Source organism: Larimichthys crocea, chromosome III (assembly GCF_000972845.2).
Source record: "Larimichthys crocea isolate SSNF chromosome III, L_crocea_2.0, whole genome shotgun sequence".
Classification (NCBI taxonomy): domain Eukaryota; kingdom Metazoa; phylum Chordata; class Actinopteri; family Sciaenidae; genus Larimichthys; species Larimichthys crocea.
Window position 1 is genome coordinate 25,741,494 of NC_040013.1, and position 22,655 is coordinate 25,764,148.

Here is a 22,655-nt window from a genome sequence, read left to right on the forward strand (position 1 = left end):
CAGTCCTTTCGGTGTACCAAAGTGCTTTACAGTAGACAATAAATAACGAGAACAATAGGTAAAAAACAAACAAAATAAAAACAATAAAATGCAACAAAATCGAATAAGAAATGATAAAAGTGTCATCATATATGATGAGTGTATATGATCTGTGTTCCTTTGTTTATGTAACAAAGTTTAATAAAAAAAAAAAATACTTATTGTTTCAGCTGTACTCTACAAAATGTGCTACTAATGATAAAAGCAAAACATTTATGGTGATAAGTCGCACATACTATGTTTTGTCAAACTGTGACACTTAATTTAGGAAGTTATTGTAAAACACAGGTTGTGTGTGTTGGAGTCTTGAAATGTAATTAATGCCACAAATGTAATTAATGTTTTTAAATGACGCCATACTCCTATGGCTGTTAATAATAAAGTTAGTGAGTTACCTGAGTTTTGTTTTTTAACAAACTGCGCCATCACCTGGTACTGAGCGTCAACCGCGCCTTTGCGTCATCACGCAGCGACAAGGAAGTGCGGCGTCCTTCACTTCACCACAGCCTGCGCACGTTATGGAGGACCTGTGTTTGTAGTTTATTAACAGTATTACCTTTTGTTTTTTAAGGTTTGATGGAGTGACAGGAGCGAGCAGCAGCGGTGTTTGGGACTGATAAATGGTTTTGTGAGTTTTTAAGCGTTGAATCCGGTGAGTGGCAGCTGAGTGTGAACATGTCAGCTTCCCTTCTGTGGATTTGTAGTTTAATATCAAAGTGAACACGGTGCATGACAGCGGTGTTAAGAGGTTAAATGAAGATGTTATGATGTAAACATGTAATATAGCAAGTAGTGTAAACCTGCAGTAATGTATGGATTATAGTGATACATTACAAAGCAGAGGTTAATGTGATGTTTTGTGCGCCCAATCAACCCCTGACACATCCTAGGCTACTTCCATCCATGTTAACTTGGACTTAACATATTTACTTTTTAAATCTCCTCCAGGTCAAGCAGTGATGACAGCTCCAAACTCTGCAGAGAGGAAGGCCTGCTGGGACGCCAGGGACAGACTATGGAAATGTCTGGATGACAATCAGGACAAAGCTGCATCCTGCCAGAAGTTCCAGAGCGAGTTTGAGGCAAATTGCCCGGCTCAGTGGGTAAACTGTCCCGTCTTTTTATCCCTATGATCAGCCATGTGTAGACCGTGATGGCGATAAAGCATGAACTGTGTGTAAAGAAGAATAGTCATCATTCAAACAAGCACGCTTTCATCTTTTCCCGTTTGCAGGTGAAATATTTCACCAAGAGGAGAGACTTCCTGAAATTCAAAAAGAAGATGGAGAAGGATAGCTTCACGCCTGCTGAAGGCCCACGCCAGCCTTCCTAACCAGCAGACAGCAGACCATCAGAATCTGCAGACTGACTTTTAGCCTTATTCAGACCAGGGCCAGAGGTGCAGGACTCGGAGCGGATTTTAAAAACTTTACTGTGGACGGAGTACCCATTTATTTATTTGTACCAGTGTAAGCTGCATCAAGAAACCATGAGCGACCTGAATTGTTTGAGTTGCTCTCATCAGAAATGCGTGACACCAGCTCATGTTAACCCGCTCAGCTGCTCTGAGATGTTGCTCAACAAAAGAAATGGAAACTACGACAGGGGAAATTTCAGTGAATCCAGTTTTCCCGGCCAGTTGGATTTCCCCGTGGAGAACCTTTTCTATTGTTCCTTGTGAACATTTAAATGATGTTGAAATACTCCTGCAGCTCTGACACATATCCACATGTACAGTCCTCCACACACACACCAACACGGCTTTGTGAATTTTCTGATTGTGTTGAATGAAAGTTTCCAGAACACAGAGAAGTGTACTGCCTCTGCTTTGTGTGTTTTTGTGCATTCAAACCAATCATGAGTCCTGATCGATTAAATCCTCCTAGTGTGATTTACAGACTAATGCTGATTATTAATGGTTGCTGATACTTAACTTTTATTTCATGAGGCAAAATCTAAGTGTGACTGATTTGTGGTGGTGTATTTAAATAAATAAAACATACAATCAGTGCTTTTAGTTGTTTTATTGTTGTTGTTGTTGTTTGTAATGTTGTATCATCCTAACTCTAGTTTTCGTTTGAGTTGGATATGAATTAAAATATCAAGATATCATTTAGGAATATTACAGCTCATTTGGCAACAGACAAAGGCACATTATATTACAAATCTGTATATGTACAAAGGAGTGTGGCCCCTGGGTCAAAAGTCACTGCTGTAACACCATCAAGATGTATGAAACATTCAGTAGAACTGAATAAATTACACAAGAAATGCACAGGCTTTTGATTCTGCCTACGCTAGGACCTAAACCTCTCATGCAATAATATATAAAAAAAAAAAAGCCACAAATTACATTTAAAAATTGTGTAAAAATATAAAGCATATCTTTAATATTTTTGCACAGTACAGTGAAAGTTATGTGCAAACCTTTTCACCACCAGACAACAGTTAATGTGATTTGAGAGTTGATTGAACAAACTCCTGTACGGTACAACCCTCGCTCTGTCCGTCTTCCTTCAAAGCTTTGGACGCTGCATTCAACACTCAAACACTCCACAGAACTTGGAGGGACTTTGAAACCTCCCAAAACTTTCTGCGTTCACATGCCAGGAGAGAAACCTCACCTCCAACATGACATTTGTGTTACTTAACTTGTAACACATTCATTTTTTTCCTCTCTTTTTTTTGTCATAATTCTTGTTTCATTGATTTTTGAAAAAAGCTTAAGTGTTTTCTACTAACAGAATCACATTTTCATGGTTAAAGCTCTTTATATTGGCATAGCTCAAGAACTCAGCTGGTACAATTTTCTCAGATTTTATGACACTGAGAAATAGGATTAGGAAGAACACAGTTAGGAGCCTTATTTGTGGAGTCCAAAGCACCCACATGAATACACAGAATAATAGTAAGACTGTGTCTAACCCCTCTGGTCTACAAAACCCCAAAATGCAAGACACTTTAAGTAAAAGCTCAGAAATGGAGTCAGCATAAAATACATGATGGTACGACTTTCTTTACCTTAAATACAGTACAGTTTACATTCTTAATATTGTGTTGGTATCAGGTACAGAAACATGGCTGAGAAAAAGGTCGTAGTGAACCGAGTTCCTGCACTGCTCTGATACCACATGAAGCAACACTGTCAGAGTTACAGGTTGGATTCCACGAGAGACAGTCATGCTAAAAGAGTAATATGACAGACAGTGATGTGGTGAAGGCACTAGTGGTACTGTAAGGCGCTTTGTTGTTCACAGTATGATGAAAATTAGCTTCAGAAACTTTGGTAAAGACATCAGGCAGATATTAAGAGGCCTAGATTTGTAAAGCAATGTATATAGCAGCTAAGAATGTCTATGGATTGTGTGCACACTTTCAATGTGTTGCTAAATGTACACAAGCTGTAATATCTTTAGAAGCAGATCATATAGACACTGGGTTCATCTGAAAGTTGTATACAGTACATTATCAGCCACAGCAGAAGCCTCTTTTCGTGAACTCTTGCTTTAATACAACAGTCAGCTCGTTCTTTTCTCAGTAACTTGTCACCAGCCCACCATGTTGCAGTGTGATCTGGTTATACAGCAACACATCTAAGTGCAGCAGAAGTTCAGCAAGTGTGCAGTAAAGAGAGGCTTTTCTCCAGTGTCCATACAGCTTATTATTATTTCTAACTAAACGTGAAAAAATCCACAGACCGAGGCGTGATGTGACTCTGAAAAGACTTCCCAGGTAGCTTCTAAAAAGTGTCTATTTTAAAAAAAATCATGAAACAAAATCTCAGTTCTCGATCACCACAAATATGTTGTAGTGTTTTCGTAATATCTTCAGTGATTTGATCTCCATCAAACTTTGTTAACGGAGGTAAAAAAAAAAAAAAAAGAAGAAGAAGTAGAAGAAAAGTGTTTCTGCTGGCGGTCAGAGCTCCACACAGTGGCCACTTTGACAAAGGCATTATGCATTCCCTCTTCTGGCCAACAAAAATATAGAATCCTAAGTATTAAATCTAAGCAACAGGTAATGGTTTTTCACTCTCCTCTTCTTCTCCTCCTTCCCTCCATCCTTCTTCCTCCCTCAGATCCAGTTTAATCAGTCTATCAAGGAGGTTAATGACCGTCCTCTTCACATATCATTTTCTCTTTCTGTCTTTTACTGATTCATCCCATCTTCCTCCCGTTGACCCCACCCCAGCAGTGGTTATAAGCTCCCGGTGACGTTCCTGGCCACTGCCCAGGCTGGGAACTCAGTCAAGTTGAAGAGGGGAACTCCCCACGTAGTGATGGCCAACATAACCACCGCCACGCCGATCAGGTTCACCCCAAAACCAGCTTTCACCTGGAGAAGGGGAGGGGGAAAAGAAAACAAAAACAATATTTGTTAAAAAAATATTCAGAATTTGGTGTTTTGGTTCTTTAAGAGTTAAGAAAAAATCTTCATCCCTCTGATTACGTAAAACAACTTTGACACATTGTACTCTTGAGCCTTTTGATGCTGCAGGTGCAGAAAGAGCATGTGACTGTGTGACTGTGTGACTGTGTGTGTGTGTGTGTGTGTGTGTGTGTGTGTGTGTGTGTGTGCGTGTGTGTCGTACCATGTCACTGATCTGCACGTGTCCGTAACTGAAGACGATGGCGTTGGGGGGGTTCCCCACTGGAAGCATGACCCCAAATGACACGCACATGGTGGAAGGGATCAAAGTGTGCAGGGGGTTGATCTGCAGAGTCTCTGACTGGAAGTGGGTGAAGAAGAACAAATGAGGTAAAGAAAAAAAGGAAAAGAAAGGAGAGACAGTGAGAGGGATAGTAAATAATGTGGAAGGGGTAGCAGAGAGAGAATCGGGAGACAATAGTTTGAGATAGAATGTTCCCTCCTAACACATTCATTGTGTCACTTATTCACTGACGTTGCAGCATCATGTCACAAATGTACTACACTCGTCATCACATAAAGTAGCTTCATTAAATGTTCATCTAACACACAAGCCAGATTTTTTGTCAGTGCAGTTTTTTCTTTGTGTAAGTGTGTAGAGGAGCGTGTGTCGTACCAGTGCTGACAGGATGGGCAGGAAGACGGTGAGAGTTGCTGGGTTGGAGGCGAACTCTGTGACCGCTGACACCAGCAGGCAGGCTAACAGGGTGACGGCCCAGGGAGGAAGACCACTCATGGGCTCCAGCTGTCTGCCGATCCACACTGACAGACCTGACACCTACACACACACACACTCATACACTTAAGGACAAACCACGTGAGCATCCTGAAAGAGCCTTTCGCCCTCCAGCTGCAAACACGTCTACCTGAACCTCTGCTGCTTTGACCTCAAGTCATGTAAATCAAGGTTGTGTAAACAGATGGAAGCAAATCCATCCACCATCAAATAAAAAATCAGCTGTATTCACAGATATACTGCTATTTCCACATATGAAGAAGATAAAAATGGTTCTTAACCCTCAACAAGATGTTGCAGTACTGCACAGCACACCTAAACACATGCATACCTTGCAACCAGCAGCCAGGGCATAGCCTCCTCCCACCAGGATGACGATCTCCCATGGCATCAGTCTCTGAAAGTCCTTCCAGGTGATCATGGGAGCCAGTGGGTCATCGTCACCTGATGGTTTAACACCACAGAAAACATGTACACACATGTAATGCTAATGGATTAATTGGTGGTTTTGTAAAATAAGCATCATGCCTCTAAATCAAATAAGCAACTATGTCTAACAGAATGCTTTTACCTAGAGTTCTGCATTTCAGCTGATTGGCTGTGAACATCTAGGTTATGCTAGCAATGAATACATTTTGGTTAGAATGTCTCTCAAATTATTACAAATTGATTAGAATGAAGGACTTTCTGAGGCAGTAAATTCATGTAAAATATTCTTGTAATTTTTTGTTCACGTCTCCGAGTCTTAAACATCATGCAGCTGTCTGCATGCCTGAACTACATCTGTGTTTCTTATGGTGCTAGTGGACTGACTGACAGCACTGACTGAGTGTCAGCACCAGTGTGTCAGGTTGAACTGTTTTTCTGTTAAAGCAGAGGTCTGTCTGACCTGGTGAACCTGCAGCATACACAGTAAATCAACCTGCACAGGCTGGATAACACAGACAGGACAGCTGTTTGCTGCAGGTCAAGGAAGGTGTGTGTTACTGTCTAATACTGTTATACATTTTGGGATCATAATAGCGCCAGATGAATGAAGATAACAACTGCAGTGTGATGTTTATGCCGTCACAGTAGATATAGAAATGATAACTGAGGTCTGTGGAACCCACTGACCCCCTTGACACTGTGTCCCCAGCAGTGTTGTGGGTAATGCGTTACTTTGTTTAGAGTACTCTAATTACTTTTTTTGTGGTACGTAACGTGTTAGTTTCGGCATTAAGTAATCAGTAACTTCGTTATTTTTTTCTAAAATTAATCCGTTGCTTTAAGAATTTAGGAATTTTTCTTTCCTAGATATAGAAATAAAAATTCCAACTGCAGCCTGCTTTTTGTCAGACAGTACTGTGCCACCTGCGGATGTGTCAGCAGAGGTGCAGCGCTGTGATGATGCGTCTGTGCCCTGGGAGTCTCGTTCTTACTCCTCAGAGAAATAGACATTTCGAAAATCTTCTTCTGCTACGTGCTACGTGAAGAGTAAATGTAAGTGGACAGTGGTAAAGTGAATTTAAGCCTGTGACACTTGAATAGTATTTTCATAGTTCGTATTAGGCTATTTGTAATTTGCCTGTGTGCCAGTGAGTCAGGAGTTACCTATATGATCAGTCAGAATATTCTGACTGATCAAAAAATAATTAATTAATAAAACACTATGTGGCATATTGCTGACTGTCTTTCCTGTTAGTCTGGTTGGATGACTGACGTTATTCATTGTCAGGACGTCTCGGTGCATTTAAAGGAGGCTGTGTGTCTGTGTCTGTTAAGTTGCAGCATGTCATGGCTTTTAATTTTTGGTAACACATGAGTACTCTAACGCGTTACTTTTATTCATAGGTAACGCTGTAACCTAACTAACTACTTTCCAAAGTAACTATACCCAACACTGGTCCCCAGGGAGATAAACTGAACATAGCACAACTATATCAAAAACTTTCTGTTGGACAGGGGTATGGTCCTGACCTGTGTTTGCATATCTGGAGGAGGAGGAGGGGGAGAAGGGTCGCCTGGCAGGGATGAGGAAGAGCAGGAAGCCCAGAAGGACAGACACTGTTGCATCGGTCCTGTAGCCTTTCCTTAGAAAGGAAACATCCACATAAAAGATATAACACAGGTATAAAAGATGCAGAAGACGAGAGAAAACCAGAAGTTCAACATGAAGTGTATGCCTACAGTGTCATGTGCGTCTTTGCCTGTGTGACAGTATGTCTTTATGTAGTTCTTACTGCACTGCCTCCCTAAAGCCACAGACACCTGTCTGATCTCTAACGCTTGTTCATGATAAAAACACCAATTGCGGTGGTGATGTCACAACATTTTGGGTACTCACTTTTCAAAAAGGGACGTCCAGCCGGGCACGAAACCTGGCTCTCTGGTGAACCACAGCAGAGTCATCAGGATGAAGAAAACGCCGGTCACCACCTCGGGGTAGCTGCGACACACACACACACACACCAAAACCACAAACGCATGTGAGCAACAATTACATGAGTGATGAAATGATCGTGCCACAATGTCATGTCTAGGTATGTGAGTAAGATAACTAGTTGCTACCAAAAGTAGTGATGTTTCACATCACTTTAAAAGTCTTTAAATCCTCCTCTCAGACAAATTTGGGCTTTTATTAGTTTTCACCATGACCCTGATGTAAAAAAAAATCCAATCTTTTCCTGTGAGTTTCTGTAACTTCAGTAGATGACCACTTCCAAATGGTCTTCCTTCAGTTTGAGTTTTCAGTTTTATTGGTCATTAGAAGGTTATCAATCAATGGTACTATGAAATGAAAAACTCAGCTCAGCATTAAGAGTCCTAGTTGCGTAGCAGCATAAAAGCATTGATTAAGGATTGTGTGTAAAAGTGACAAAGTATACTGAGTATTAAGGAAGTGTCACTACGAATAAACAGTGTATTATATACATAAGATTTCATATATTCTTTTATTATTTCTATGAATTCCTATAGATTTCTAAATATCCATCGTGTTATGTCAGACTCTTGAAAGGAATTGACCAAATTCAATATTATAGTATAGTTTTCCAATAGTGACATCCAGTCGGGAAAGCAAGGACAAAGAAACCAGAAACGTACACAGGAGCGCACAAACACACCTGATGGGTCCCAGTTTTTCGTACTCCTCCTGGATCCTCTTCTCTGACATCATCTCTCTCCTGGTTTTCCTTTTCTTACTCAATGAGCATGTTTCCCTGAAGCTAAACACACAACAACAGCAATGTCAACCACAGGGTGACCCGACACAGCCACATGACACCTGAAGGCGCCATGGCTCAGCGATGTAGAGACGGAGGGATTATCATGAGTCTATAATGATAAGATGTGCAGGAAAGAAGTGGATACACACACTAACATAATCACACAGTTGGATACAATCTGTAAAATACACCTAAACACACACACACACACACACACACACACACACACACACACACACACACTCACTTGCAGCCAAGGAATAGGAAGTGAAGCCAGAGCCAGGTGAGGACCAGCATGATGATGGCGATGGGGAAGCTGAAGATGAACCACGTGCCGAAGTTTATCACCTTCGCATCTGGATAACGACTGGAAAGACAAAGAGAGACAGGTAGTTTGAGAGGATGTCTGCAAATGTGTGTGTGCGTAGGAGAGAAGGGATGATGGGATCTAGACAATCAGCCACCAGTGGCCTCCAACAAGGTCTATTGTCTGATAGACTGTCTTTAAGCTCAAAAAGAGCACGTAGCTGTACAGGTGATAAAGTGTGTTTGCTCAGACGTGCTTCACTGAGCTCTCTGCTATCTGGACTGCAAGTAGGGTAAAGGTGACGTTCAGAGATGATGGTCGTGTGTGTGCTGCAGAAACAAGTCTGTCATCCCTTCAATAATCCTCAATAATGCAGCACCATCCATGACTTTGTATCAGCTGACTGACTGAGTGTCAAAATGAAGGAAAGAAAACTAATAAACTGGAAGATGCACAAAGAGAAAACAGGGAGTTCTTAGCTGCAGACAAGCTATAAACAACTGGTATAACACATGGTAAACTTTAGCTCTGGGTTTCTCCACTAGCTCCATGCTACGCCAGCTACATTTAGCTACGTCATTTAGTGCTGGGCAGATAGTGTACAGCGGGGTTATGTATTATGAGTGCTTTCAATAAAAAAGACGCCTATTTCTGCTGATGAAAAGAGCCTGGACCAAAACATTCAACTTATGGCATTAAGAAAAAAACAAAACAAATAAAACTGTGCTGAAAGACACTACAATGCTCCATAATGGGTCCATAAAGGGAAGCTGTGGAGAAGGGCAATAATTCTGTGCAAGTCTGTCACTATGAGCGATCCTTTTCACATTAAAAGTAAAAGTAAAGTCTTTTTCTCCATTTAAAATCTAAATAATATTCATTTAAATGAATATTACAAAAAACTGAAAATCACACACCTCCACAAAGACTGCACAATCTTTTGAAGTTGTTATTATGATGATAGATCGTTTTAATCTGGTTCTGTATCTCCACCCAATTTTTTTAAATTATTGTTTTTAAATCTGAGAAAAATGTTTTGATATCATATCTTGCTGATTGCTGACCTCAGCAAAATGAAATGAATACATGTTTTACAACAGCAGAGTTACAAAACAAGAGTAGACTGAAACACAAGGGTCAAGTTGATAACTTGGCCTTGTCGTACAAGTATGAACTTGCAACAAGGACCTGGACTGACTGACCTGAACACAAACACACACACACACACACACACACACACACACACACACAAACACTAACCTTATTTACAGAAGTCGACCTCAGGCTATCTGAGTAAAAATTCAAAAATTCATACTCAAAGCTATAGCTTTTGGGCCTTTTCATATTCACTGCTTGCATTGGTTGCTCGTCCTGGTAACATCACTTTAGGATTACAACTACTACTGCACACACAAACCCACACAGTCAAAACCTGACCTTTGTCCAACAAGCTGCGACATGAAGGAGGCCATTCTGTCGGGCTTAGTGCTGCGGCTGGAGGAAATCGGCTCTGTCAGGAGTGTACAGGCTGATTAGTTTGATCTCAGAGCCTGCCTGCTCCCCTGACACTCAGTTGACATGAGCCTAACTAGCACTTCAGCCAAGAAATCAATTAAGCTGTAAATGTGCTTAAAAATCTAGATGGTGTCCACAGGTGTCCTGAGCTTAGACCAAACCAAAATACCAGTTTCTAAAGCAGTGTTTGCACGTGTACCTACGTGTTAAACTGCTCGGCAAAGATGAGATTGGTTGACGTGCCGGTGATGGTGATGAGACCGCCGATTGTGGCAGCGTAGGTGATGCTGAGCGACAGGCATTTGCAGATCATGTGATCCCTCTTGGTGGGATACTGCGAGTCCCTCCTGGCCTTCACCCGCTTCACGTTTGGGATTTCGATTGCGGCCTGAGAGAGAGTGAGGAGAATACTGTAAATAAATAGAAAATGTTACTTAAATCTAACTTATAAGGGAGTGGCGGTGTGTTTCTCATTCATGTGTTTAACCTTTAATAATCTGCGTGAGTGTGTTCCTAACCTGGGGCAGATGTCCATTGGTGTGTCTGATGGTGGTCATCAGGTTAGACTGGTTAGAGACAGGCTGCGGACCCAAACCATTGACCTCACCAGTCTGGACCTGAGAACAAGAAAAATAGACCTTACTTACAGTTTATGTTACTCTGCTGCTAATTACTTCTGTCTATGTGGCAAAAAGCCTAACAGGTCTCACCTCACTTAGTGTAGAGAGCTCCTCTTTAGTGCAGTCACTACTGGGGGGAGAAGAATTGAGGTTAATACAGATAATCAACTGCATGAGACATGCTGAAAAACTGTGTATAAACAGCATTCATATAAAAATAAAGGTAAAACTAAAAAAAACACAAAGCTAAAATTTAGTTTTTAGTTTCTCAGTCTGTGCAGTAGCATTATTCTCCCAGTCAAACTCCTCAGAGGTGTGTGCATCAGGAAAGTGTGCTGCACTCTCTCCAGGCCAACATTTGAAAGGTTTACAGTGAGAAGCACTGTGGTACATACTAGTGTTTCCATTGGGAAGGAGAATTGGAGAAAAACTGTCAGAAAATCTTTCATTTTCACCTCACCTGCAGTATATGCTCACACAAACATACACGTACCTGTCGTTGCGATAGAGCAGCTCTAACTGGTTTTTGTCCAGGTTCTCTTCTTTGTCTGAAGCAGCTGCAAATAACAACATTCATCATACAAATGCAACAGGAAAACTGCTGGTGGCATTGGCAAGTCTGGTAACAAGGAAAAACTGTTCTGCTACAGCTGGATTTGCTGAACTACAACTAATATGAATGTTGGTGCAAGCACTGTGTAATGTCACAGTTTTTTTGCACAGGAGCTTTAGGAGTTTAGTCACTCTGTAGTGACAGAGCCGAACTTACCACCGTCATCATCGGGGGGCTCAGCGGTTTCAGAGTCGGCATGGCTGTCAGCCAGGCCAGTGCAGATGAGTTGCTGCAGGACAGCCTCGGCTATGGGCATCACCATGGCGGTGGTGGAAGTGTTGCTGAGCCACATGGAGAGAAACACTGTGCAGCACATGAAGCCCAGCACCAACCTGGACATGAGAGATGTGTGAGACTGATGTGTGTGTCTATGTGCTTTAGATCTGTGATGTAAAGACAATTTGGCTTAATGTAACACTCACTTTTGGATTTGTTTGCATCGCTTACTGAATGTGTGACAGTGTGTGTGTGCTGCTCACATGCCGGGCTTGGCCCCTGCGATCATCACCATGCGTAGGGCAATTCGTTTGTGCAGGTTCCACTTCTCTATGGAGGCTGCCAGGCAGATGACCCCTATCAGCAGCAGAGTGGTGTCCTTACAATACTCTGCTGCAACCTAACAGAGGCACATTTCAAAATATAAGTAGTGGTATGTATTTACAAAATTCATGCGATGGCACATGAACTTAGGAAAAATAAACAGCAGGAGATCTGAGGAGACAGAAAGGAGTGACGGAGGCTTTTCCCTCCTTCACCCACTTCCCTAGTTGCCCCTCCTTACAGTTTGCCATTTGTTCTTTTTAATCTGCTCTACTTCCCACCTGCAGGGTTCATGGCCTCAGTTGCATAAGCCTGCATCTCCCCACGTCTCACCTAAAACCTGCTGCAAATCTGCCTCACTCCTGTTTTTTTTTCCTTCTTCATCGTCTTTCTCCGTCATTTCCATTCATTGAAAGGTGCAACGCAGGAAACATACACCTAAGTACACAAGATGTATTGTAATATTTTAACTCTCCTCCTCAGGCCATGACTGTAAACATGGTAAAATCAACTAAAAGAGCAACTTTCTAAAGTGCTTTGATGACTATGAGGTCCACTTAAAAAATCAGAACTCCTTTCCATGTCTCACCAGTGTCAGAGACACATTTAGAAACCCTGGGAATCCGCTCTGAATGAGATTTCTAGCCAGCAATCAGCAGTCGTAGTCTCAGGGGTTTTCATGTCTCTGGTCTTTAGGAAACATCAGAAAACTCAATTTTTGGGAAAATGACAAACCAGATTTAATATGGACCTCGCTTTGTTGTTCCATTCAACACTTACAGTGTGTGAGTCAAGAGCTTAGGTTGTGTGTACTATACATAGTAATCTCTTATACAGGGATTCTATACTCACTCAGTGGGGTCCTTTGTGAAAGAGGAGGAAAGGAGAGACTGTGAATACAGTAATAGACTGGAAATGTTGCATAAAGCTCCACCGGCATATTTACCGAACACAATCACAAGAGGCTTACAGCAGTTTTCACAGAAAGCTTTGTCACTGTTTGTCAATGCGATTTGGTCACATGAGGCGTATATAGATCACTTTATGTAATGCTAATGAGAAAAGTGAAGAAGGAGGCGGTGAGTTTAATGGAAACGCGTGTCACTGGTATGTAAAAAGACGTGACATCCTGAGGAAACAATCGGGATGAAGCGACAGAGCTGGCGAGGGTGACGATGTTTGGTAACGTGTCTGAGTAGACAGGTCTGAACGCATGCATGTCTGAGAGGAAAGAACAGTGAGACACATCAGTGTGATAATGACGATGAGCGCCAGGTTAATGGAGTCACACACTCCATAGAATCATGGCTAATAAAACCTTTACAGCTAAATAATTACGCCTCTGGCTTAAACTGGCATGCTATATGATAACACCTCATCATAAAACACTAATGGAAATGTGTTTGGCACACCTCCCACGTACAGAAAGTAGATCACAGTTTATAGAGGCATAGAAAGGCCTTTCACCCATTTTCTTCCTGATCTGGACTTACTGTACACCCACATATACAACAATCTGATCAGCTGACTCTTACTACCAGCACAGTAACACAACCGGATATCCAGGGAAGTCCTGCTTGATCCATGCATTGCTGTTAATCCATACAAGATCTGAAGTGTTTTTCTCACTCTCCCCCATTTATAGCCCCCTCCATATATTTGTTCTTTCCAATCCCCAAACAGTGAAGCTTTACATTGTCGTGAAAATGATTTAGTGAACGGGACATCCTTAGTTATCAAATGAGCTCCGCTCTGCAACATGCAAACACAACTGTTGCAGAGACAGCAGACATATTTCAGCATAGGCTCATCTAGATTAAGGTCAGTAGAGTTCATTATTGGCCGTGTATTCACACCGACTATACAATATTTGCCTACCTGCTGAAAACAGAACACCCAAATAACTGTTAATATTTCAGATCAAATGAAAGGTTTCCATGTCTCAGCTCGAGTATGCTTATTCCTGGACAGAAATTCAGAAATGTAAATGTTCTCTAAATGCAGTCACTGTAAAGAGATAATGTCATCAGCACCAGGCTAATTTGTCTATTAAATGGGAAAACTGAGGAGTTTTATCCGGTGTTTATCTCTTTTATGGAAGACGCAGATGTAGCTTTTTAGCCTCTTTTAGCTCACTGTTTTCAGCAAGCAACAAGCTTGAGTAAGTCAACTGTTCAGCCAGAGCAGCGAGGACGTGCCAACAACTGCACTTCCTCTGATTTTTGGTGTGTGCCTAACATTATCTAGGGGAGAAAGTCAACTGTCAGCTATTATTCATTAAAACTGGTGGAGACCCAAGCAGAGCTAAAACAACAAGTAAATATTGTGCAAATTTGTTGTAGGCCTAAATAGTAATAAAATATCTAAACTGTGTGCCTGTCAACATGTTATGTAGCTCTTTTGTCCTAAAGGGGGTCAAAAAACCAAAACAATTAGCATAGCTCTAAATTCGTGGAGATGTAATAAACTAAGCCTTATTTTGAGCCCCAAATGATAAAATACATAATAATACAATGTATAGACTATGTCACTTTTTGTCTAACTGGTCTAGACTGTCCCTTACGCTCTTAGTTTTGTTCAACGTTAGCCCACTGACCACACCAACTGAAGCAGAGTTTGAAAGATATTTCAGTTTCTGAGAAATTAGTGCAGAATTAGAATAGAATAGAAGAATAGAAAGCTTTGATTGTCATTGTACGACAGACATACTGTAAGCATAATGAAATTACAGGGGGCTTTGACAAGGTGCTGGTCCTAATATAGGTAATAGTACAGGATAGGCAAAAGATAAAATCACAATATAAATACAAATGCAAAAATAAAATAAAGATGCTATATAAATTCATCTCCTAACGATAATGATACACGGAGACTCACCTCGCTGGATTTAAGCACCCCAAAGAGCGGATAGAGAAAGGCGGGTACGAGAGCAGCAGCACCCAGTGGAACAGCCTCAGACACCCAGTAGACAGCTGTCACCATCAGCACGTACGCACAGCATGCCTCCTGTGAGAGCGAAAAACACTTTGTCACCGGCGGGAAAAGACACGTTCATACTCATTAAAGAAACGAGCCTGTTAGCACGTCTAAAACTCACTACTAGACCTTCTTACAGCAGCCATTCTGACATGAAACAGCAGGTAAACACAGGTGTTAGCAATGTTACTAATTAAGGCCCCATTCCATTCAGCTCACACAGAGTCAGGGTGCTGCTGTGCTGCATGTTTCCTCACTGGAAAGTCTCTGCTGCACTAAATGGAACAGAACCTTAATTAGTATCAGTGAAAAAGATCTACTGACACATCACATCTCATTAATTGAAGTATTAAAATGGTAAGTTGTTGTTTTATGGGCGGTAACTTTGGATACAGTCAGGCTAGATCACCTCTGCTCCCAGACTTAACCATCTCCTGGCTGTAGCTTCATATTTATCAGTCAGAAAAGCAGTTAAAAACAGTTTTAAAGATATCAGAAAACATTCAGGTCCTGTTCAATACAGTATGTACACAGGATTGAGTCATAAATGAGCCAGAAACTGATGTAATAGACACTGACATCAGTCATATCAGTATATATTCAGTCTCACATGTACATACATGGAAATTGCACGTATGTTCATACATGTTAATATATGCTCTCTTAGAATCCTTCAGATATTACTATATTATTATTACTGTTAGTGTGGTTTTGGCACTTTTTTACTTTTAAACACACACTAAAGCTATGGAGCATGAGGATGTAGCTGACGCGTGTCTTTCTATCTTTCTATTGAGCATGACAAACAATAAAACTGCAGTAATCCAAAAAATAATAATCACAAGCACGGCCAAAGACTAGTGTACTAGTCTCCCCGCCTCCATTCTTTCCAACCAAAAACAAAATATGCACATATCACGTTACACGTCTAAGCCAATAAGAAGAGTGCAGTTACTATTAACTAAGAGGCATTCTTGTAACTTCAATATATGCAATATGCAACAAATCTGCATTATTAATCACCTTATATACCATATACAAAATGGCTCTAACAATTACGATTATAGTTACTATGTCATATTGTTATTATTACTATTAGTAAGGTAATATTTGGATTCAGTGTTTTATTTGTTGACTCACGGCACATGCTGTGTGAGCTTGTAGTGCTTTTGCGTAAGAGGAACATTCTGAATAACATGTTGCCAGAAGCGGGTCAGTTAATCTCAAATTAATAACCACAGAGGAGGAAGAATGAACCACGGGGCTCCAGGATGAAGCATGTCCAGACCTGTTCAGACCTCACAGCCATTCAAAACATGGACTTTACAGAAATCACTAGCTCTAATTTGATCAATCATCAGCCATGTGTGTTACATGAAGCTTTCTGCACATCTGCTGTCTACTGTTCAAATCTGATATGACTGAAAAGGGACATAAAATACAACTTTCTGTTCTCAACAGCCACCAAAAATATGATATACAATATAAAATGATTGTGGCCTATAGCAGTCTGAAAGTCTCTTGTGCTATCATCTACTACATGGAAGAAATAAAACACTTGGAAGCCAAACTCATGTTTGCAGATTCAGATGAGTCCAAATACATCTACCATGCTCAAAATGACAATGCTAACATGCAGATGTTAAATAAGTATTATGTTCACAATGTTCACCATCCAAAGTTCAGGATCTTAGCAGGCATACATGTGCTTATTAGAACTAAACACAAAGTACAGCTGAGTCTGATGAGAACTTCTATTCAAGTAAAAAGATTAATTGTCTGGGAAACACTGGGAGGATGACCTTAGTCCCACTGTGAAATCAGTTTACCAGTTTGTAGTCTGTTTTAGGGATAAACCATACACACATACAGTAGAAGTCACCAATGTTAGGCAAAGCAGAGATGCCAGCATACCAGCATTTTATTCACCCCTTTGCCTTTGTGTGACTATACACTCAAACCTAAAATGATCATGAATTGCTGTATTTATTAGAAAACTATTATAGCCTCAGAATTCAGCTTCAGAGCAACATTTTTGATTAAACAAGGGCAAAGTTGAATGAATAAACTTCAGAGAAGCAATGAACATAACACATGCACTGTAGACTACCCAATGAGGATTTTCCTTCAACGTGAGAACAGATATTGACACATGTAACTACATTTCCCATCCATAATGGATACTGCTTTTATCAGCACTTGGCACTGCTTTGGCTTTCATGGCACAGCTTGTCACTCTAAAGCCACAACCGCTGCTCTATTTGGATGCTTTGCTGTGGATTTAACTTGGCAAGAGGGAAAGAAGCATTTCTAGGCATTAGGCACAGCTGTTGGATTAGACTGAGAACAGAACAAGGTGTTTGGGTTCAAGATCAAAGAGAGCCTAGCCAATGGAAATGTTACAATAATTTAAATCCTCGAACACATACAGTCCAGACTTCATAAAGAGAGAGCATGTGGTTCAAAAATGATTTAAACAAAAGACAGACTGTTCAAAATCTACATCAGTTGAGAAGTTTTTGCTCATTAGCTGTTAGCCTGCTAGTCTCCATTTGGTTGTTTTAGTCAGCATGTCTGTCTGAGCATTCAGGAATCATGAGATAGCTGAGGAGCCTGATAAATCAGATTGAATTGACTGTTAATCTGTCATTCACACTGAGAAGAATGAAAACAGGAAAAGAGATGCAGCATAAGGGGAACTAAGAACAAATGGACAGATAAAAAGAGACAAACATCGATGACAAAATAAACACCAGAGTTAGTCTGATTCAGCACTTCAGTCACCGATCATTGACTATTGGTTTCCTCCTATCAGAAGATAGTCGCCACACAAAGATTGCAGCTTCAATCAGATCTTCCAGTATTCGTACCTTTGCAAGTTAAAGTCAAAGTGCTGGGTAAGCAGAGAGGAAGGAATCACTGAGTGTGCTGATGCAACCTCCGTGATAATCAGACTTTATACTGAGACAGACGTCAATACATGCTGGGACTCTAATGGAAGACTGTGTCTGTGTTTGCTTTGAGGTCAGACCTGATTCTGAAAAGTAAGCAGGTTAACAAGTGAATAAATTAACCGGTAATAATGCAGGAAGTGTGGCGACATAGTTAATCAATGTCTTTCGCCTAAAAATCTGGGCGAAAGTTCACTTGATTTTGGGAGGCTCAAAAGGAATGTGATGCTGGAGTGCCTGAGGTGAAATGGACAATGTTTGTGCGTAATTGTGTGTGTGTGTGTGTGTGTGTGTGTGTGTGTGTGTGTGTGTATGTGTGTGTGTGTGTGTGTGTTTCAGCGGGGCACACTACATCAGTAATGCTGAGGCTAAGAAATTTGAACCTTAATGCAGCTTTCTGAAACAATCACATCTTTCCTACGACTTTCCAGCTCATACTGACAAAATCTGAACATACATTCCCTTTTGTAGAAGAAATACATTCACTATGCACCCTGCTGTGGGATGAAAAATGCATAATCAAAGCCGAGTGCTGAGCATTTGGATGCAAACTGTTTATAACCATTATGTCACAGACTTTGCATAGCTCTATATACGGAGGAATGAGGCGTAATATGGCCACAGAGAATTCTGATTGGCCAGAGGGTGTGCATTATTTTCAGATAAATGCACGACTCAGATAGAATAGCTGCATTATTAAGTAACTAATAGCTAAAAGGCAACTATTTTCCACTAGTTAGGCCGGTACAATGATTTATACTCCGAGCATCCAAGATAGTGCCAACAGAGACTTCTTTTTAAAGCCACAAAATATGAACAAACACTTCTGTCTGTGTAATCCATCCATCCTGTCGAAGCTCATCTAGCAAATGTGCCAATGTGTACTGAATGTGATGAGGACTGATGAGATGCAACCACTAGGTCAGAGAACTCAAAAAAAATTAAACAATGCATTTCATTTGTTATTTTCATATAGCAAAACCTCTAACGCTATGGTTTTCCTTCTGCTTATGAATCCTGTTCAGAAAATACAGACCCCAGAGAGCCCAGAAGAAAAGCCAGAACACTGCATACAATTATTAAAATCAGTAACATGTTTTCAAAATGCAGTACATGTGGGCTGCTATATCTCCATGACCTAAAAACTGTCTCAGCATGTAACAGAAGCCTATTGATTGTCTCAGCTGATTGATCAATTCTCTATTATCTGCAGTGTAGGAGATGATTGGTATTTAGAAACACAGCCAAACACAGTGGCTTAAGATCTCCTGATGGGCAGATTAGACTACAGCTGAAACCTGCATTCACTGCAGACTCTAGACATTCTCTGGCAGACTGTCTAAAATGCAATTCACTTTAAACCTATTGTTTTTGTACTGTACATTTGTCCAAGAATGTAGTGACGGTTCATCGTGTAAATGTGCTTTGTCAGCTTGCGTGTGAAGGAGACAGTGTACCACTTTAAATGTGTCATGTCGTGTCAATGCCAGTCTATTGAAAGGTTGTTAAGATATTTCAGTCTGGACAGTCCAACAATCATTGCCAACCTTTTAGCCACAGTCCTTGCATAGCAAAAGTTTTAATGGATTATAATCTAGCATGCTAGGGAACATTTTTTCATATCCATGTAGGCCCATGTCTTGCCGGACTTGCCTCTGTTCTAAAGCTGATGTACTTTACGCTTTACATGGGGATGCAAAATGGCACAAGCGTGACTATGATGAGTATCTGTCATTGGCTTTAAATTTCTGTCTGTCCCTTTGTGTCTCTGACCTGGTGTGACTGCATCCAACAGATGTTCTGTCCTGCTGCAGCTGGACACAGTACCACTCCAAACACACACGCACATTCTTGACACAGTCTGGGGTCCCTGGTCTTGTAAGGAAGCCACGTGGGGGCCAAAATCCAGCGTGGTGGTAGGTTGATTATATAACTTAATTGCTTGGATTGTTTCTTTCTTTTTCTTTGTAGTGAAGTTTTTTTTCTTTTGTTTCTTCTTGGCCTCATCCTGCGCCACCTACTCCTGCCAAACATCCACCAGTCCTGACATAACAGCAAGGCTCCTGGGCAACAATGTGATTGGCTGATGGACAACTTGTGAGCACAAGACACTTACTTTGAATATTAATGAACACAAACAACACACACCTGCCACCAAGTACGCTATTTATCAAATGATGGAAAAAACATGACTGAATGTTAATATTAATAATTAATATGTTGAAGTTTATTCAAATATTTAGACCTCAATTATGTCTTGTATGTTGTATCCGCATGCTTTCATATTGTTTTAAAGTGAGCATTCACCTTGTTTAATTCATTGCATCACTGGACAAAATCATATTATATGAATAAAAATGACCTTTTTTGGTTGTGACCTAATCCCACAAATTATTATTAAATGGAGTCATCTAAGAGTTCTTAGACTTTTTATCTAAATTGAATCTATATTTTCTAATCCAGGTAGCTGGGAATAATAGCTGTCCTTTCTCTTTTTGTAGAGCACAAGAAAAACTAAAGGTTATTTTGTATGAAGTATAAACCATATGTACTAATATAACTTATAATGAAACTTCCTTTTGGAGAAGAATAAAACTGTTTTTTTTTTCATCAGATGGTTCAAAGAGATTCTGGAAATTAGTTCAGAACAGCTGTTAGACTTTTTCAAAGATTATTAAAGGTATTTATTCTTCAGAGAAATGACACTAACTGCGGCTCATAGACTATAGAAAACATTCTGGAAGGACATTCGTTGTGAGTTACTGAGCCAGAAAACCTGCTGTATTATTCAGGTATAAGGTATTATTTAATCTGACAAGCACTGAGTTTTAGTTCACTCCTGAAGTTTAACCACACTAATCACAGCCTCACTAAACATGATCCTGTTCTAATTCCAAAATTCCAAAACAACTGCAATGAGACGAGTGCAAGCAAGAATGAGACGACAAGCAATATGCAAGAAGTATGACATTGAATGAAGCAACATGTCTTGCAGATTGAGATAACCCTGATATTTCTAGTGCATGACAAAACTCTCCAAAAGCTGCAGCACAAGGCAGAAAGAGAGATTTTCAATGACTCTCACAGCGAACAATCAAAGCGAGCCTGAGCCTAAATGCGCATCAAGTTGTCCACTCTTCTCTCCTTCCACCGCCCGCCCTCTCCCCCCTTCTCTCTCTCACTGATCTCCATCTCATCAACATGTCGCGACATCTCCTCTCCACACACACAGCTCAGCTGATGGTCGGGACAGCTGAGGACAAGCATTCATCAAAACAGAAGACAGTGTGTCTTTTGATTGATTCTCTCTCTCTCTCTCTCTCTCTCTCTCCCACACACACACACACACACACACACACACACACACACACACACACACACATCCAATCCCATCGGGACACTACAGCCGTTGGCAGCAACCAGGAGGAACGTGAACACATCAACTGGATGTTTTGTTTACTGCTCTGTCTGATGTTTTTGAGGTATTTATATTGTTTGTTGATATATTTAACAATGACTAACCACATTACTCAATTTGAAATAAATAAAAACAACATTTTTATAAGCAGCACGTATGATACTTTAATGTACGCTGTCGGTTTTCATGTTTTTGTGATATCTCAGTCATATCAAATTTGTAAGCCTTATACACACTGGCACAATAATACAGGTACTCGGAATATTATTGTATAATATCTTAAATATTTTAGGCATATAGCTTGTTAGAAACGTTGCAGTACCTTGTGGTAGAACTGACAATTATGTGTGAAATGTTCAATAATAGTTTGTTATGTTTTGTCACTTTCCTTCTTTAAAATCCACCATAAACTTGAAATGTGCTCTTATTTTGAAAAGCATGCCTTTTATTGCATAAGTTAACTTTTTGTTTCTATAATTATAACTTTAAAAAAAATGGTCTTGTATTTTGTATGTACTCACGCTGGTGGGGTGGATGAGCGGTAAGGGAAGCAGGAACAGCGGGATGAACACCACGACGATCAGCTTCCTCGCCTTCCATAGCTTCCTGAACAGATCCATCCTGGCTGCGGCCTCTAGCCTCATGGGTGACCCGGGGCTCTGTGTCGGACCGGCCACAACTCAGCAGAACCGGGTGTGAAAGATACAAACCGTCTCACACCACCAACGACTGTGACAAAGCCTGGAGGAAGGAGAAGGAGGGGAGCAGTCTCCTAGGAGCGCGCAAAAGTTTGGGCCGTGCGCTTTTACGCACAGACCGGTGTGTGTCCCTGTGAGGTGAGTCGCCTGAACTTGCTTTTTTAAATCTAACCACCGTGTTTGACTCTCGTGCCATGCACTACACCCGAAGTCTCTCTCCTCCTCCTTCACCTCCTTTGTGCGCTTGATACTGAGCGAGGCATCAGGTGAGGCTGCAGCCACTTTTATGAGCCTGGATAGGTATGCTAATTCATCACAACTCTGCACCACCCTCTCTGGCTGCGTTTCGACCAATCAGACACGAGTAAAGTTTGCACAAGTGCGCGTGTGTGTGTGTGTGTGTGTGTGCCTGTGCAAGAGTTTTCACGCTGAAAAACTGTCTACACAAGAATATGAACTGAACAGGAAGGTAGTACTGTGACAAGAAATGTTGTTGGGACAGTAGGGTGCTAGATAAAATGGACATTTAATCGTGCACTATAAGACATAGAATATAGAATAATTAAAAATAGAATATTACAGAATACTTTGGAGCTTTGCAGGATATA

The 22,655-nt window shown here is 40.8% G+C and overlaps 2 protein-coding genes across 3 annotated transcripts; one reads left to right on the forward strand and one right to left on the reverse strand.

The window, feature by feature from the left end:
- The first annotated feature begins 466 nt into the window (after positions 1-466).
- Positions 467-2,056, forward strand: coa6 (cytochrome c oxidase assembly factor 6). The gene is made up of 3 exons (XM_010735522.3): positions 467-691; positions 988-1,142; positions 1,274-2,056. The coding sequence occupies exons 2-3, from the start codon at positions 999-1,001 to the stop codon at positions 1,370-1,372; spliced, it is 243 nt and encodes an 80-aa protein (XP_010733824.1). The 5' UTR covers positions 467-691; positions 988-998; the 3' UTR covers positions 1,373-2,056.
- Positions 2,048-22,015, reverse strand: slc13a4 (solute carrier family 13 member 4). 2 transcript variants are annotated; one of them, XM_019265624.2, is made up of 16 exons: positions 21,871-22,015; positions 14,882-15,010; positions 11,944-12,080; positions 11,621-11,796; positions 11,345-11,408; positions 10,942-10,978; positions 10,750-10,848; positions 10,435-10,619; positions 8,657-8,776; positions 8,308-8,409; positions 7,530-7,631; positions 7,163-7,275; positions 5,535-5,647; positions 5,084-5,245; positions 4,631-4,768; positions 2,048-4,374 (listed from the first exon to the last, which is right to left on the reverse strand). In XM_019265624.2, exons 1-16 carry the CDS (start codon positions 21,991-21,993, stop codon positions 4,237-4,239), a joined length of 1,938 nt encoding a protein of 645 aa, XP_019121169.1. In that variant the 5' UTR covers positions 21,994-22,015; the 3' UTR covers positions 2,048-4,236. The 2 variants fall into 2 exon arrangements, with proteins under 2 accessions (XP_019121169.1, XP_010733825.1); XM_010735523.3 differs by having other exon boundaries at positions 10,942-10,981.
- Between the last annotated feature and the right edge of the window lie 640 nt (positions 22,016-22,655).

Coding starts and splice junctions, on each gene's coding strand:
- coa6 (XM_010735522.3), top strand. CDS start 999: ATGACAGCTCCAAACTCTGCAGAGAGGAAGGCCTGCTGGGACGCCAGG. Junction 1,143..1,273: donor CAAATTGCCCGGCTCAGTGG/GTAAACTGTCCC, acceptor TCCCGTTTGCAG/GTGAAATATTTCACCAAGAG.
- slc13a4 (XM_010735523.3), bottom strand. CDS start 21,993: ATGAGGCTAGAGGCCGCAGCCAGGATGGATCTGTTCAGGAAGCTATGG. Junction 11,409..11,620: donor GCCCCCCGATGATGACGGTG/GTAAGTTCGGCT, acceptor TGTTATTTGCAG/CTGCTTCAGACAAAGAAGAG. Junction 4,375..4,630: donor ACGTGCAGATCAGTGACATG/GTACGACACACA, acceptor CCCCTTCTCCAG/GTGAAAGCTGGTTTTGGGGT.